Here is a 17,580-nt window from a genome sequence, read left to right as displayed (position 1 = left end):
GGGTTCTATACTTTTTTCATGCCCAATTTGAAGCAATTGAGGGTCCATTTTGCTTTTTTATAGCGTTTGAATTTTCAAGATTCTTTTGTGGTCTAGATGAATTTAATTATTCACAAACATGAAAAGTTCGTAAAAAATTGCAAGTTTTCATGGAAAGTGTGGTCTTCGATATTGGGTAAGTTTGGGATAGGTGGGTTCTTCTTCCTCTCCTATCTCTCGGGTTGTTTGCTTAATTAAAAGGGAGATGACAGACTGGTTATATCAACGACTACAATACACGTAGCTGATCAGATGGAAGGAGCAGGAGATATCTGCATCAGCATCTGAGAGATGATCAGAAATCTATCCTTACGGAGACCTTGAAATGTAAGAAGATCCCTCCAGAGAGAGAAGCAAAGGGCTCGTTCTAAGGATTGAAGCGAGAAGCATTTTTATGAAGGAGATTGCTCAGAAAGTGGTCATTATGAAAGAGATCACATTGCTAAAAATGTTGGTCGGAGGTGGAAGGGAAAATTAGATCGAGTGAGGAAGTTTTCCTCGCTGGGCCACATGGACAAGGTATGGTTGTCGTTGTCTGTGAAGAAAAAGGGGGGAATCATTGGTGTATGGAGTGGATGACCCTTCCAGCCATCGTCGAAGGTCCAACCATGGTCAGAAGCACTGACAAGCCAAATTCCTCCCGTTAGTTAGATGTCCATGTGGGGGAAGGAGGTCCACAAAAGGCTAATACTCTCAACCCGGATGATCGTCTTCGAGCCTCAGGGAGAGGAATCAATAGCCATTTCAGTAAAGGACACCGGGGTATTTTGGGAGAAGCTGCCGCAGAGGCACGACTTCTACAGAAGGAGGATGGGTGGGCTATGGTATCAAGGAAGAAGTCCTCAAAGAACAAGGTAGCCACTTCTAAGTGTGCGAGCTTTCCAACCCGTTTTTGCTTCCAATATCCCAACAGATTGGGATGAATACATGCTCTCTCGAATTTTCCGGAAGGCAAGAGTTGTCAAAGAGATTGTCATTCCTAGAAAGAAAGGAATATGGGAAAAAGGGGTTTTGCCTTTGTCCGGGTGGATTCCATGGAAGTGGCTAATTCGGCCATTGCCCTTTTGCATCTATCGGGCTACAACAACCATCACATATTTGTTTAGATGGACAAATATGGTCCAGTGGTGGAATCCTCAGGGGAAGTTCTGACTCCCTCGGCTACTTGCCCCTACAATCCCTTGGCTCCGACTGTCCCCCTTTGAGGAGTTTTGCACTCGTCCCTGGAGACTTGGGAATACTGCATTGGTTGGGTGCTCCTTCAAAGATGACGTTCAGTAGAGCTGCCCTGCAAAGGAAGGATTCTCCCCCTTTTGGCCTTTGACAACCTTGACAACCCTAGATTCTGGGCGGGTTTATAAGATAATTATGAAGGACCAGAAATTTAGATGGACTGCTCTCTGGTCTTGAAAGCTGTGGCTTTTTACCATCACAGTCTGGTTATCTTTAGCAGAGGGGGAGTCTCCTTGGAAGACATCCGAGTATGGTTGGAAGCTTGCTGTCAACTCAAAAAGGATGATTTCGGCCTCAAACCTCTAGGTACCTCGGAGCTTCTTCTCAACCTGAAGCCACACATTAACATGGAAAGTGTCCTCAAGTTGGGAGCTCGTTACCAGGAAGGTCTGGTGTCCTCTATCTACAAATGGGTGGAATTCTCCCTTTTCGGTTCTTCGGTCATTTGGTATCATTTCACCGAAATTATGTTACAGCTTTGGTGCATGGAATTTCTGCTTGTTATGGGTTCTTGTGTTGGTGAAGTGCTGCAGTTCGATTGGGCTATGGAATCGGGCTGGGGCCCGATTACAGACTAGGAAAAATCGTTTTAGTCCCTCTATCTCCAAAATCCCCGTTGTTATAAGGAAAGGTCGGTTTCTGATTTTGGACTAGTTGGAGGATGTAGATTCTTTGCCCATCGGAAATCATGGAGGCGCCAGAGGACCTCCCTATGCTCGGGTTGGGGAAGGAGCACTAGGGTCTTAGTACGCCAGCGGAGTTTCATTGTCCTCATACGTGTCGAGAGAGTCAAGTGCGCATGTAAGGTCCCCATTGTGGCCGTTGATCTAGGCTAGATGACGGATGGATCAGATCTCCTTGTGGGGCCTTTGATGGACGGTTTTGATCGCCTGGTTGACCATACAATATTGCCAGATGTTGAGATTTCCATTCCCCCTCTTGCCCGATCAAAGGTGCATCCCTGCTTCGAGTCTTCTAGAGGTAGAGGTGGTAGGCGTAGCATCACCTTTTCAGATTCAGAGAGACTCGCTCTGATCACATTTCCCCCTCTCCTCCACGTGTTGTAAGTAGAGAAGACCCTTCGAGTCTTGAGACCTGCATAGCTTAGATGGCAGACGGGATGCCATCCGCCCCTTTAGATGAGTCGGTGGAAGCAACAATGACTGCTCTACACGTGGTGGGCATGCGTCATCTCCTTGGCCCTTTCATTCATCTCTCTTCGACTCGGACGATTATGTCAGGGGTGATGTATTCACAATCAAGACAAAGAGTCCTTCCAAGATACATCCATCCGATATTCGGACTCGGAGAGAGATATCCCCTCACCCGACGACAACACCTCAACCACACATTAATGAGCACAGCCTAGCCTTGACACTTATTCATCTCGAGCCTCCCATTTCGTCCCCTTTCTTTAAATGCTCTACCTCCGCACTTGACACCCTTTCATCTTGAGCTTCCCAATCTTTTTCATTTAATTTCCCCCAACACCAGGTACACGTGGCATTAGGTGTTCAAAGTATCGGTATCGCTACAAGTTTCGCTGGCCGTGGATACGGAAACAATATCAATATCTTCGATAATATCGCTGGTAACTGGGAATGCTGGGAAACATATCCTCGTTCGTTCACATGGTAGGTATGCTTGAATTTTGAGGACAAAATTCTTTTCATGGGGGTAGGATGTAATGACATGGGATTTTGTAAGCCTTCATGTACACGCATGCATGTACACTTGCAATCATCCAAGCATACACGCATCCACCTATCCATGCATACATACACACATACATTCGTACATGACTAACTATGCATCCATAAATCTCTGGAAGGTGTGATCATTGATATGTGTGTTAGATTTGTCTAGTGTTAATCATTGATCTATGAAATTCATAATTATATAATTATGTGTATAAATATATGTATGTGTATGTACATGTTCACTCTCACCATTCATGCATACAAAACCAACCGTTCATTCGTAAATCCGCCCAATTTTACCCGTTGAGCATGCATGGAACCATTGTTCGAAATATCGGTATTGCATTACATATCGCACCCTTGGGATATAGATACGTATCGATTATCGCATGGGATATATCGGTTGTATCGCGTAATGTATCATTGTTGTTGGAAAATGGGGAAACATTGGGAAATTGCTCAAAGTTTTCAATGAAACTTTAGTGATCGTTAAAAAAGGCATCAATACACGCTTATAAATCAAAACTTACAAAAAACAAGTGCACATAATATGTTTTCTTTGTATGGGATCCTAATCTATGTGTTGTCTGAGTGAATTGATGCAAGTATATTCATATAATTTATAAATGTAAGAAGATGTGTGGAAGCACAAGCAACACATTCAAAAGCAAAAGAAGAATCACCAGATCAGGTTATATACATGTTTGATTTTTAAGTTTGGATACAAATTGCAACCGATTTGTGAGAAATATGGAAATTGATTTTTTCAATATTTCTGCAACTTGGCCCATCTCCTCCAAATCTCGAAATTGAAGCTCCCAATCTGTGATTTTTCATGCAAAACATGAAAAATTATGAATTTGTAACAAATTGACACTAATTTAACATGATTACAGAAAAAAGATTGAAAATCGAAAATGCTCACTAGATCGAACATGTGGGATATATCCCACTACTTGTGCATTTCATATCGCACAGGTGGGATACAAGATATATCGTGGGATATATTGGCCGATATCGTTGATACTTAAAACACTGCATGGAACTTACTCGATCATGACCCGTAACCACCCAATTATGACCTTTTATTTAGATTAAAAATTTGCCTAAATAGGGTCACTTAGTTGCACTCCAAATTAACCTGTTCCCAACTGTTCAATCTTAAGCTAAACCTACTCGAAGTGAACTTGAGAAGTTTGAGTACAATTTGCCTACATGTAAACCTTTTTGATTTACATCATGGATTAGCATCACTATTGACCATTGAATCCATGTTTTATATAAGCCCTTTTGAGACATGATAACATGCCCAACCGTTCAAAATAGTCCAACTAACAAGATGGATGAACCCTTTGGTTTTCACTCTTAATCAATATGCGTAAATCCTACCATTAATTCCAAGCCACCCATTCACCAACCAACCCCAACCATTCATCCATATCACCAAATCTAGCCATCTGTTCACCAAACGAAACCTTTCATTCATCTAACCATCTACTTGATCATTCATTAGTTGCTTGTCGATGCATGTTTCTTGTTTTGGTAAAAAGACAAATCATAATTTGAAAACATTTTTTTACTAGTCTTAAATGTTTTAGCATTATTTTGATATAACAAAAATTATGACCTATTAAGATCTGAGAAAAATCTTGTCATTTAGAAGTTCAAACTTTTGAAAATATCAAAAAGTTGCGATTTGCTCTTGATCTAGAAAATTGGATTTTTAATCGTTGGGAAATTAATTTTTAAAAGTACTTTTATTGAATTCAAATAGGGGGTATTTATTTATTTACATAAAACAACTTAAGTAAATGGAACCACACATGCGCACAAGAGAAGAAGGGCAACAATGTGTGTACGTTTGGACGTAACCCAAGTGTCCTAGTGGAGTTTGACAACATGAATTCTAGAAAGGGAGAAAGAGAGGCCGTGAGTGGAGGACCTCCACATGTGTACAAGCACACATGTGGGGGCATGAGGGGTTAGAGAGACCATAAGAGAAAAGACCGGGGGGGATTTGGGGGTCATATGGTTTTCCTTCGCACTTTCTTTTTACGTTTTATTTTATAGTTCTAGTTTTCCTTCTTGTTCTTAATTTCTTTTCTTGTTCTTTAAATTCAAGAAATTAAGATCCTATATAATAGATCTTTAATGCATCTTCCGTTGTCTTTTAAGGTATCTTTCTCAAGAACTTTCCCTTCGAATAGTTTCTATTCTTGTCTTGATTAAAGAAATTTTGCCTTTTTACTTTGGGAATATAGCGGTTTAGCTTGGGAGTTTTACCCTTTTGCTTTGGGGTTAGCCCTCTTACCCTTGGGAGTAACCCGTTTCACTCCCCTTTTTACCTGGGGCAAGCATAAAATCTTCCCTTTGAAAGGAAGGGTTCTTTTCCTCTCCTTTTTGAGTTAAGGGGATCCTCTCTTAATTCTCCAAGGAAAGTGAACCCTCCACCCCTTTTGGGTAGATTCCTTTTCCTTCCCTTTTGGGTTGAGAACAAGGTGTACCAAATTGGTTACGTATTGACCGATACGTAATGGTAACGGTTGAGTCCATTACGCGATACGGGGGTTGAAATGGTGAATCCCAATTTTTTGCTTGGATTGGCCGTTATTGCTCCGTAACGATCATAAACAGCTAGGTGTTTTTTTTTTTTTTTTGGGCACTTCTCTTCCAAATTATTTTCTAAGCTATTGTATTGCAAATTCCGATCACTCTTAGCTTGAATTTGAGGATCACAATAAGTTATTTCAAGCAATGTTTTAAATATCGACGACATCGGCCGATATATCCCACGATATATCTTGTATCCCTCTCGTGCGATATGAAACGCACAGGTAGTGTTGATATATCCCACATGTTAGATGCGGTGAACATTTTCAATTTCGGATCCCTTTTTTGTGTTGAAATTATATTAAATTAGTGTCAAATGGTTATAAATCCATTGGTTCTTTATATTTTGCATGAAAAATCATGGAGTTGGAGCTTTGATTTTGATATCCATTGGTTCTTCATGTTATTTTTGAAAATTTCCTTCAACCAGCTATCCATTGAGACTAATTTCAAAGTATTTACGAGTATTTGATGAATTATCATCACGTACACTCTAATTTCAAAATTTGAGTATAAGTGGTTTGATTTGGCAATTTTTCCAATTTCTCCTAAATTGTTTGCAATGTTGCACTCCAAACATGAAATGAAGCATGTATGAGGGTTGATCTACTAATTTGTTAAGTCCTTGTCAATTTTTGGAAAATAAAAATAATTTTTAATTAAAAATTAATAAAAAGTTATTATTATTTTTTCAAAATTTACCTTCAACCAGCTGTCAATTGAGACTAATTTCGAAGTATTTAGGAGTGTTCGATGGAATGATCATCACATACACTCTAAATGTTATGCATTCAATTTGAATATAGTTGCATTAGTTCAGTTAGACAACACATAGCTTAGGACCCTATACAAAGGAAATCTATCATGTGCACTTCTTTTTTGAGATGTTATGATTTAAAAGTGTGTATTATGGTCTTTTTTAATAATCCCCGAAGTTTCATTAAAAAATTCAACCATTTTCACAATGTTTCCCATGTTTCCCAAAAAGTACAATAAATTACCTGATACAAACGATACATCTCGTGTGATAACCAATATGTATATGTATCCCAAGGATGCTATATGTGATGCGATACTGATATTTCAAACACTGATTTCAAGTATTTTGTTGAATCGAAGCTTTGTGGGCCATTTTACGAAAAATCTTCAAAAAAAGGTATTTATACTTTTTTTTTTTGAATCTCTGTTATTATGGTTGAATATGATGCATTATTCAAATTAGAACATATGAATGTGTATTTTACAGATTATGCAATTGATTATCTATTTTTTTGTATTTTTTTATTTTCAGACTATTTTCGGTCAATTTTTTAAAATTAGCAAACACCTATACATGTGAGATATTTTGATTTTAAATTCATTCTAATATATTTATCATTAGTATTAGATAGTTAGAAAATTAAATATATGAGTTTTGTAGTCAATTCCAGGCTGTCAGGTTCATAAATTCATCAAACCACCCGATACAGCTTTCTCAGCAAATAGTGGACCGTTATACCACCATAAACACATTCAAAATTATAAATGAATGCATATTTGGAATATTTATATTTTTCTGGATTTAATGGATATGTTTTTGGATTTTGTTGAGAATAGAAATATTTTTTACTGTTACAGGGGACGTATTGGCCGTTACGGGGCCGTAACGGCCGATACAGCCCGTAACTGAATTAGTAACGGTGGGCACCATTATGCCCATCGTTACCGCCCACCGTTACGGTAACGGTACACCACTTATTCCTCTCAAGTTTTGATGTTTTCTAAACCTCTCATCCCTTTATCTTCTTGAAAACTAAAATTTTAGATTCTTGTTTTTCTATATTTTCTTTAAAATTTAAGATTTGAATTCTTTTTAAAATTAAATATTTACTTTCTCAATTTCCTACTTGGATTATGGTTTATGAAAAAAGGCAATTTTCTAAAATCTCATGTTCATGCACTCTTACATTGCATTGGTATGTTCCTTGTGGAAGGATGTGATGATGGAAAGGTTATGGTGTTTGATTTTATGTACAACAATATTTATGCATAATCTCATACGAATTGTATTATTTTAAATTATTTTTGAGATGGAAATTCATGCATTTATGATTCATGATGGAATGGAACAACATACGAATAGGTGGGGCGAATAAGTCCCCTTGGTTGAAAATCCCTAAAAGCATAAATAGGTGGGGCAACTTAGTCCATTAGGTTGAGAGACCCTAAACCACAATTGGTATCTCTTGGAACCTCTATTGCGGGGCCACATTGTTGAGCATGTGAGGATTGCATGATCACAGGTAGGCTAGGTAGGGTATTATGACCACCTAGTAGTGGGTCCCTCACTACAGGGCCACATGGGTGAGCAATGTCAGGATTTGCAAAATGTTCTAACAGTTAAGCTAGTTGTTGTATTTTTGGGAAAGTGTTGGCCAACTAACGTAAAAGGGCCCTGGTGTTCAAAAGGTAATTCATACCTATCCTTGTGGATATCTCATGCATTAGCATTGCATTCCTAACGCAAGCCTCATGGTTTTGCATTCAAATATCTTTTTATAAAATCCTTGTATTCTAGGTTTGCATAAAAAAATTATTTTTCTTTGAAGGTTGCATCGATTTACGCATATTTTATTTCATATGAAATTATATTGGAAACTTTGTATATTTTAGTATTTGAATTTTTGAAGAATTGCATTGAATTTTATGGTATTTTGATAAAGTGTTTTAACCAGATTGAATGTGTTTTAAAACTTGTGCGAGATATACTCACTGGGCTGTCAAGCTCATTCTTTATTGTGGACATTAAATTTCAGGAGATGAGTCTAGTCGGGAAGCGAGTGGAGTGGAGTTCTAGCCACCTATTTCTATTTGTCTAGTTCTAGTTTCCTTTTCAAGTTTGAATTCATTGTAAAAGAATTATAGTGAAAAAGTGATTTAGTTTGAAAATAGTGATGGTTGTATATTTCTATTATTCGTGTTTGAAAGTGAATGTTTTATAGAATGGTTTGTGGTTTGTGGTTTATGTTTATATTATATTTGAATCATGTCCCGGGATGCGAGATCGGGATTTAGCAAACCCGGGTGCAATATTTTGGGGCGTGACACCTAACCTCTTTTTGAACCCATTCGAGCAGTTTCCCTTCCCGCTCAGTCCAGTTGAGGTCCCCTTCACTGACCTTCATCATGACTTTTCACTCCCATCTCCTTCTCACTTGGCCATGCCATGCCATATCCACTCCTCTCTTCCCTCTGCCTTTTCCTCGGATGGTGTGGAGTGGGCTTTGGTGGCGGTACAACGTCTTTTTGGCCCCCCCTTGCCCTCAATTCTTGACCCCTTTTCCTCAGTTATGGATGTTCCCCCCTACACCCCCATAAAGTTCTCCCACAACCCCAGTTCCTTAGAGGATTAGGGAGTCCATTGAATTCGGCGGATCAGTTGGAATGTGTTTCGGGGAAAGAGAAGAGGACTACATTGACCTTTTCCACTTCATCGCGGCCTCTCGGGGTTGAAGGGGGCTAGCCAGCCTTGCATCTTCAGTTAACTATAAGGTGGGCTTGAGTTCCAATTCCTTGAAGTCAGGTAGAAAGGTTTCAACAGTTGTTCGATGAAGATTATTTCGTGGAGTGTTTGAGGCCTTGGCAATAGGAGTAAGAAATCCCACGTCAAAAGCATTCTGCATAAGCATAAAGCTCAAATCGTGCCATTCAAGAAATGAAGCTCTAATTGATTAGTTTAGTTGATATTGATGGCATTTGGGGCATTAGGCATAAAGACTAGGTCTCTCTTGAGGCGGTAGGCTCGGCTGGGGGAAATCCTTGTGTCCTTGGACACTCATGCTTGGACTAAGGAGGATTCCCTCTTAGGAAATTTTTTTAGCCTCTGTGGTTCTTAGACATCCTTCTTTGGGATTCAAATGGATCTTCTCTTTTGTTTACGGTCCGAGCAGGGCTTTTCTAAAGCTCTTCCTTTGGGACGACCTAAATGCAAACAAACACAAATGGTCGCTCCCCTGGTGCCTTGGTGGAGACTTTAACACCATTTGTTTCTCATTTGAGAGGTCAAATGGTGGCCATATCTCTAGAAGTATGAAGCAGTTCTTCGATTGGGTGGGCGATAACGATCTAATTGATCTCCCGCTCTTGGGAGTTAATGTCACTTGGTCCAAGGGTTAATCTCGATCTGATTGATCTCCCTCTCTTGGGAGTTAATGTCACTTGGTCCAAGGGTTAATCTCCCCTTATTCTGTCTAGGCTTGACAGATTCCTTGTTTCCTTGGATTGGCTGGGCGCTTTTTCGGTAGTCTCTTAACGTGGCCTCTCTAGACCTATTTCTGACCACTACCCAATTCTTTTGTATTCAGTTGAGGATAGCTAGGGACCTAAATTGTTTAGGTTTGAGCTTTTATGATTTGAAATTGAAGGCTTTTCGTCTATGGTAATCAATTGTTGGTCATCTTGTTCAGTTTCTAGCAACCCAAGTTTTGCCCCGAGCTGCGAGCTTCATCTTCTTAAACGTAATATGATTAATTAGTGTAAGGAGTCTCAAGACGATCTTGACGTTGCCATTTCTAACTCCCTCTCGGCTATTCAATTGTTAGTGTAGGAAGAGTCTGTTTGGCCCCCTCTTGGCCGAGGATTTGGCTTTGAGAGAATCACACAGGGCAGTGTACTCTAGTTTAGTTAAGCAGTAGGAAATAAAATGCAGATAGAGGCCCAAATCCATATGGCTCAAAGAGGGAGATAAGAATACATGGCATTTCCATGCTTTTGCCAACGCTAGGGCTCGCTCAAATAAGATTAGTTGTGTCTTGGTTAATGGTTCCATTATAAATGATAAACAACACGTATGCGATCAAATCACTTCTTTTTATTCTTCCTTAATGTCCGTTGAGGATTGGCTAAGACCTAGGCCAGGCAACTTGGAGTTCCCTTTCATTTCGGCTGAGGAGGCCTTTGCCATTGAATCTCTCTTCTCAGAGGTGGAAAAAGTCAACAGTTTTCTCCTTGGGTAGGGACAACACTTGTGGTCCAGATGGTTTCCCTCTTGCATTCTTTCAATCATTTTGGAAGGTGATTAGTAGGATGTGGTGGATTTTGTCTCTCATTTTTTCACTTCTAATCATATTTCTCTAGCTATGGGAGCTTCTTTCATCACTTTAATTCCTAAAATTGAAGGTGTTGCAGACCTTGAGGACTTCTGCCCATTAGTCTGTTGGGATCTCCGTATAAAATTTTAGCTAAAATCCTAGCTACCAAGATTAGACTGGCCCTCTCTAACATTATCTCTGAAGCCTGGGAGCCTTCCTGGCTAACAGACAAATTACTGTGCCCTCTTGGCTTCTGAATGTATTGACTCTAAATTTCGTCAAGGATCGAGAGGTTTGGTTTGCAAACTTGATATTGAAAAGGCCTTCTTCAACCATGTAGATTTTGGCTTCCTTGACTATATGCTTAGCTGTTTGGGTTTTGGTTTGAAATGGTGTGGTTGGATTAAATCATGCATTTCCTCAGCCCACTTCTTAGTGCTTGTTAAAGGCCTCCCTGAAAGGTTTTTATCCCAATCTTCAAGAGGCCTCAGTCAAGGGGACCCGCCGTCTCATTTTCTTTTTGTGATTGCTGCTGAAGGTTTAAGTCGTATGTTGAGGAAAGGGGAATTGATTGGCCTGTTTCAAGGGTTCAAGGTGAGCCCATCTAGCCATTCTGTAACCCATATTCAGTATGCTGATGATACCCTTCTCTTCCATGAAGCCTTGGACAATTCGGTAATCAACCTTTGGAAGATTTTGCGTTGTTTTGGGGCCATCTCTTGTTTTAAAATCAACCTCTTCAAAAGCGAAATGTTGCGCATTAATATTTCGTCGTCCTCTCTTTATAATCTTGCTGGTTTGTTGGTTGTAAAGTAGGTTGCTCCCCTCCACTTACCTAGGTTTGCTCCTTTGTATTGGCAAGCCTGCCAAACACCATTGGAATGTGGTCATCGAATGGATAGAGTGGAAGCTCTCCCCCTGAAAACGTCACTACTTATCCCTTGGTTGCTGTTTAATTATAATTAAATCAGCTCTTTCTAATCTTCCCTCTTACTTCTCATTTTGATTCGATAAGTCTATTTTAGATAGAATAGGTAAGTTGAGGAGAGATTTTCTGTGAATGGAGTTTCAGACAATAACAAATTCCACCTCCTTAGTCTGAAGTTTGCAAACCCTATTTGGAAGGTGGGGCAGGCATCAAAGTTCTCTTGGATGTGAACTCTGCTGTGTTGGGAAAATGGCTTTGGCGCTTCGGCAATGAATTGGACTCTTGGTGGAGGAATATCCTTGCTTGTAAATATGGCACTGATGGAGGAGGGTTGAAAGTTATCTTGAGCCTCAAGCTTCCCTTCGAGGAAGGAATTTCCTTCAGCATGGGTAACATAAACAAAATTAGATTTTGGGTCGATAAGTGGATTCTAGATAGGCCTCTCACCTGTCTTCCTCTCACCTATCTTCCCTGCTCTCAATAGTATTTGCTCCAACCCTTCAGCTAAGGTTGTTGAATGCTATTAGAATGTAGGCTTAGGAGTTTGATGTCCTTGCAGTAAAGCCTTGCTGGAGGATGAAATAGTTGAGCTGCTTGAGCTTCTAAAGCTGCCCTAAGGAATTCAGCTGATCCCTCGAGAGTCTAATACCATGTTTTGGTTGAAGTCATCTTTTGGCCTCTTCACATGCAAGTCCTTCCATTTTTTGCATGGGAGCTCTCCTACTCAGAATGGCCATCCTTCTTCCCTCTTACTTCCTCTCATTTTGATTCGATAAGTCTATTTTAGATAGAATAGGTAAGTTGAGGAGAGATTTTCTGTGAATGGAGTTTCAGACAATAACAAATTCCACCTCCTTGGTCTGAAGTTTGCAAAACCTATTTGGAAGGTGGGGCAGGCATCAAAGTTCTCTTGAATGTGAACTCTGCTCTGTTGGGAAAATGGCTTTGGCGCTTTGGCAATGAATTGGACTCTTGGTGGAGGAATATCCTTGCTTGTAAATATGGCTCTAATGGAGGAGGGTTGAAAGTTATCTTGAGCCTCAAGCTTCCCTTCGAGGAAGGAATTTCCTTCAGCATGGGTGACATAAACAAAATTAGATTTTGGGTCGATAAGTGGATTCTAGATAGGCCTCTCACCTGTCTTCCCCGCTCTCAATAGTATTTGCTCCAACCCTTTAGCTAAGGTTGTTGAATGCTATTCGAATGTAGGCTTAGGAGTCTGATGTCCTTGCAGTAAAGCCTTGCTGGAGGATGAAATAGTAGAGCTGCTTGAGCTTCTAAAGCTGCCCTAAGGAATTCAGTTGATCCCTCGAGAGTTTGATACCATGTTTTGGTTGAAGTTATCTTCTGGCCTCTTCACATACAAGTCCTTCCATCTTTTGCATGGGAGCTCTCCTACTCAGAATGGCTATCCTTCTTCCCTCTTACTTCCTCTCATTTTGATTCGATAAGTCTATTTTAGATAGAATAGGTAAGTTGAGGAGAGATTTTCTGTGAATGGAGTTTCAGACAATAACAAATTCCACCTTCTTAGTCTGAAGTTTGCAAACCCTATTTGGAAGGTGGGGCAGGCATCAAAGTTCTCTTGGATGTGAACTCTGCTCTGTTGGGAAAATGGCTTTGGCGCTTTGGCAAGAATTGGACCCTTGGTGGAGGAATATCCTTGCTTGTAAATATGGCACTGATGGAGGAGGGTTGAAAGTTATCTTGAGCCTCAAGCTTCCCTTCGAGGAAGGAATTTCCTTCAGCATGGGTAACATGAACAAAATTAGATTTTGTGTCGATAAGTGGATTCTAGATAGGCCTCTCACCTGTCTTCCCTGCTCTCAATAGTATTTGCTCCAACCCTTCAGCTAAGGTTGTTGAATGCTATTAGAATGTAGGCTTAGGAGTTTGATGTCCTTGTAGTAAAGCCTTGCTGGAGGTTGAAATAGTAGAGCTGCTTGAGCTTCTAAAGCTGCCCTAAGGAATTTAGCTAATCCCCCGAGAGTCTGATACCATGTTTTGGTTGAAGGCATCTTTTGGCCTCTTCACATGCAAGTCCTTCCATCTTTTGCATGGGAGCTCTCCTACTCAGAATGGCCATCCTTCTTCCCTCTTACTTCCTCTCATTTTGATTCAATAAGTCTATTTTAGATAGAATAGGTAAGTTGAGGAGAGATTTTCTATGAATGGAGTTTTGGACAATATCAAATTCCACCTCCATAGTCTGAAGTTTGCAAACCCTATTTGGAAGGTGGGGTAGGCATCAAAGTTCTCTTGGATGTGAACTCTGCTCTATTGGGAAAATGGCTTTGGCGCTTCGGCAATGAATAGGACTCTTGGTGGAGGAATATCCTTGCTTGTAAATATGGCACTGATGGAGGAGGGTTGAAAGTTATCTTGAGCCTCAAGCTTCCCTTCGAGGAAGGAATTTCCTTCAGCATGGGTAACATAAACAAAATTAGATTTTGGGTCGATAAGTGGATTCTAGATAGGCCTCTCACCTGTCTTCCCTGCTCTCAATAGTATTTGCTCCTACCCTTCAGCTAAGGTTGTTGAATGCTATTCGAATGTAGGCTTAGGAGTCTGATGTCCTTGCAGTAAAGCCTTGCTGGAGGATGAAATAGTAGAGCTACTTGAGCTTCTAAAGCTGCCCTAAGGAATTCAGCTGATCCCTCGAGAGTCTGATACCATGTTTTGGTTGAAGTCATCTTCTGGCCTCTTCACATACAAGTCCTTCCATCTTTTGCATGGGAGCTCTCCTACTCAGAATGGCCATCCTTCTTCCCCCTACTTCTATGGAAGCCTTCCTAAAGTTGTAGCCTTCTTTTGCTCCTCGCTAGGGAAAGAATTCTTACGGTGGACAACCTTCATCGCAGGGGAAGGATTCTCCCAAATGTCCGTATTCTGTGCCTTGAAGACGGGGAATCCATTAACCACTTTTTCCTCCTACGTCCGTATGCTCTGGATATTTGGTCCTCTATTTTGCTCCGATATCAAGTTCCTTGGGTCATGCCCAAGTTCAGTCCATGGGCTCGTTAGAGCTTGGCATAGGGTAGTAGTGACAAGGCCTTTATAACTGTCTGGCATTTGGGGGTCTTGGCCATCCTCTTGGAAATCTGGAAGGAAAGGAATTTTTGCACTTTCCACAACACCTTCCCGCCTTCCTCTAGAGTTACGGAGCTGGTTGTCAGGGACATGAAGGATTGGGCCTTGGTTCTCAACCTATCCGATTGTTAACCGACATCTCGTCTGTTGGACTAGTGGGTTGGTTTCGGTTGTTGCTTAGTGGCTGGCCTGCTTCCTGCCTCCCTTGCAGCTCTTGTTTGTTCAAGTTGTATAGCATGTTTTTTGTAGGTTTTTCTGCCTTTTGTTTTGTTTCGTTTTTGTTTGTTTCCTTTGTTTCTTTGGGTTGTCTTTGGCTGTCTTTTTTTTTTGTTTTTTTTTTTGTTTTTTTCTAATGACATTAGGGTGTCCCTGCCCCATTTAAAGACAAGATTATTCCCTGCGGATGCACACAACCACTTGCAAAGAAAAAAAAGACAAGTTTGTAAAAGAGTACGTTGCACTTCTTTTATGGTAACTAATTTCTTGTATAGGTTGGTAAGGACAAGGAAAAGGAAAAGGAAAATGACAAGGAGAAGGATAAAGAAAAGGTAAGGTCAGGGAAGCCAGAGTGCAAGGTTAGCAGTTTTCTCTTTGCTGATTATTTCACTAGATTTAATTCTCTTTTTTAGCTGCTGTTCGTGTTGGTGTTGGAGTTGGTGTTGGTGTTGCTCTTGTTGTTGGGTTTTCAACTGCCACAACACTGCTATTGCATTTTTCCTTTCTTAATAGTAATGACTGCAAACTATTGGGTCCTATGCTTTTACCATGCCCCAATTTGAATCATTATAGTTTTGGTTTGAGGATTTGTTGTGCTTTTGTATAGTTTGAATTTTCAAGATTCTTTATTGTTTTGAAAGATAATGATTAGGGGTGTACACGAACTGAGCTAGCTCGGTTAGCTCGCTCGACTCGACTCAAAAAAGCTCGATTCGACTCGGTTCGAAGCTGAGTTCGAGCCAAGTCGAGCTGATTTTTTTGAGCTCGAAAATGAGTTCGAGCAGACCCTAGCTCGACTCGACTCGGATCGAATCCAGCTTGGATCGAACTAGTTAGCCATTGCTGTCGCTCACCAACTGTTTGATAAAATGACTCAATGAAATGTGGCTGGTGGCAAGGAAGGTATGTACATGAAACAAATACCCTTTTTCTCTTTGTTTTTCTTGGTTTTTGTGTTGATTAGAAGGTGTTTGATAAAATACATGTATAACCATTGCCCATGTTTGTAAAATAGTGGGATTTTGAAGTTGCAGTTCAAGTGTTTGTGGAAATGCCTCAATGGTGAACTCGGCTCGATTTTGGCTCGAACTCGGCCCGAGCTGCTGACCGAACCGAGCCGAGCTGGCTAGTCAGGCTCGAGGACTGAGCCGAGCTGAGTCCGAGCTGAGGTCAGCCAGTGGCCCAGCCGAGTTGAGCTAAGGCTAGCTCGACTCGGTTCGACTCGATGTACACCCCTAATAATGATGCTTTGATAAAAAAATATGCTGAAACTAAAGGGAAAAAAAAAAGAAGAAAGAAAAGAAATTACATCCTCAACTTAGCGATAAACTCACTATGAACTGAGTCATTTACATATAATGCCCATTCCACCACCAAAAGCTTAACCCGATTTGTCACTTCATTTGTGGAAGACCTCGAGTTTCGAAAGCATCTTCCATTCCTTTTCCCCTCATAATGCCCATAGTCTTGCTAATAATGCCAATCTCCAACATATCCTTATATCCTTAGTCTTGACTCCATGCCAAACATAGAAGAGACTTCCAATTGATTTTGGTATCACAAATAAGTCACCGAATAATTAATGCAGGGGCATTTTCACACCGGGCTCGAGTGGGGTAGCTTGTGGTATGCGGGGACACACTAGGGGTGGGCGGCCCGTGTGAGGCGGGTGGCTCATGTGAGGCAGTACCCATGTGATGTAGGGCCCACGAGGGGGTTCGGCCAAGGTCCTAACCCATGGGACGTGGGGCCCGGGCTATGAGATAAATGGATTAATTCGCCATGCTCTATCAATTCGAGCTTTTAGAGCAATTGGTTAATTGTCCTGCATCAAAGCGGTATCAGAGCGGGAGGTCTCGTGTTCGAGACTCCTCATCGGGGGTGATTAATACATAAGAATTTTTACACCGGCCTCGAGTGGGGTAGCCTGTGGGATGCGGGGACACACTCCGGGTGGGCGGCTCGTGTGAGGCGGGTGGGTCGTGTGAGGTGGTACCCATGTGATGTGGGGCCCACGAGGGGGGTTCGGTTGAGGTCCTAACCCATGGGATGTGGGGCCTGGGCTATGAGATAAATGGATTAATTCGCCATGCTCTATCAGTTCGAGCTTTTAAAGCAAGTGGTTAATTGTCCTTCATCAAGAATCCCATGGTTGACATCCATATACTTCTGGTGTAAAAGCAGTGAATGAAGAGGTGATTAGTTGATTTTGCATCCACCATACACAACACGTGTTGGGCAGCACCAAAGATACTCTTTTGAAGATTGTCAATCGTTAGCACTCCTTTGCGCCCAACAAGCCATGTGATCGCTATCGCTTTAGGGGGGGCTCCATTAGTGTTCGAAGTATTGGTATCGCTACAAGTTTTGTTGGCCGAGGATAAGGAAACAACATCAATATTGCCAATACTTGAAAATGTCGGGAAACATGTGGAAAATGATAGATTTGTTTCAGCGAAACTTCATGAAGTGCTAAAATACACATTTGCAAATTTAGGAATAAAAAAATAGTTAAAAGAATGCATACATAATAAGTTTCCACTTAATGGGGGCTTAAAAGCGTGTGTCGTCTCATCTCAATAAATCGGTTCAATAGTAACCCAAATGAGTTTATATAATACAAATGTAGGTACATACAATAACTAAGACATAAAAGTACATGAACTAAAAAAACATACCTATTTAACCATCCATC

At 40.8% G+C, this 17,580-nt stretch overlaps 1 protein-coding gene across 10 annotated transcripts in view; it reads left to right on the top strand.

Annotated features, from left to right (window-relative positions):
• Nucleotides 1–17,580, top strand: part of LOC131239905 (zinc finger CCCH domain-containing protein 67-like) — a 96,680-nt gene that overhangs the window by 53,690 nt on the left and 25,410 nt on the right. For 7 of the 10 annotated variants that reach the window (XM_058237833.1, XM_058237826.1, XM_058237829.1 and 4 more), the window contains one exon: nt 15,161–15,244. The exons of the other annotated variants lie outside the window; for them this stretch is intronic. In XM_058237833.1, coding sequence (XP_058093816.1) covers nt 15,161–15,244 — 84 coding nt within the window. The remainder of the gene's footprint in view (nt 1–15,160; nt 15,245–17,580) is intronic. 10 annotated transcript variants of the gene reach the window in all.

The sequence above is a fragment of the Magnolia sinica genome, chromosome 3 (assembly GCF_029962835.1).
Source record: "Magnolia sinica isolate HGM2019 chromosome 3, MsV1, whole genome shotgun sequence".
Taxonomy (NCBI): domain Eukaryota; kingdom Viridiplantae; phylum Streptophyta; class Magnoliopsida; order Magnoliales; family Magnoliaceae; genus Magnolia; species Magnolia sinica.
The sequence above is the reverse complement of the archived record's forward strand: the minus strand, read 5'-3'. Positions and strand labels throughout refer to the sequence as shown.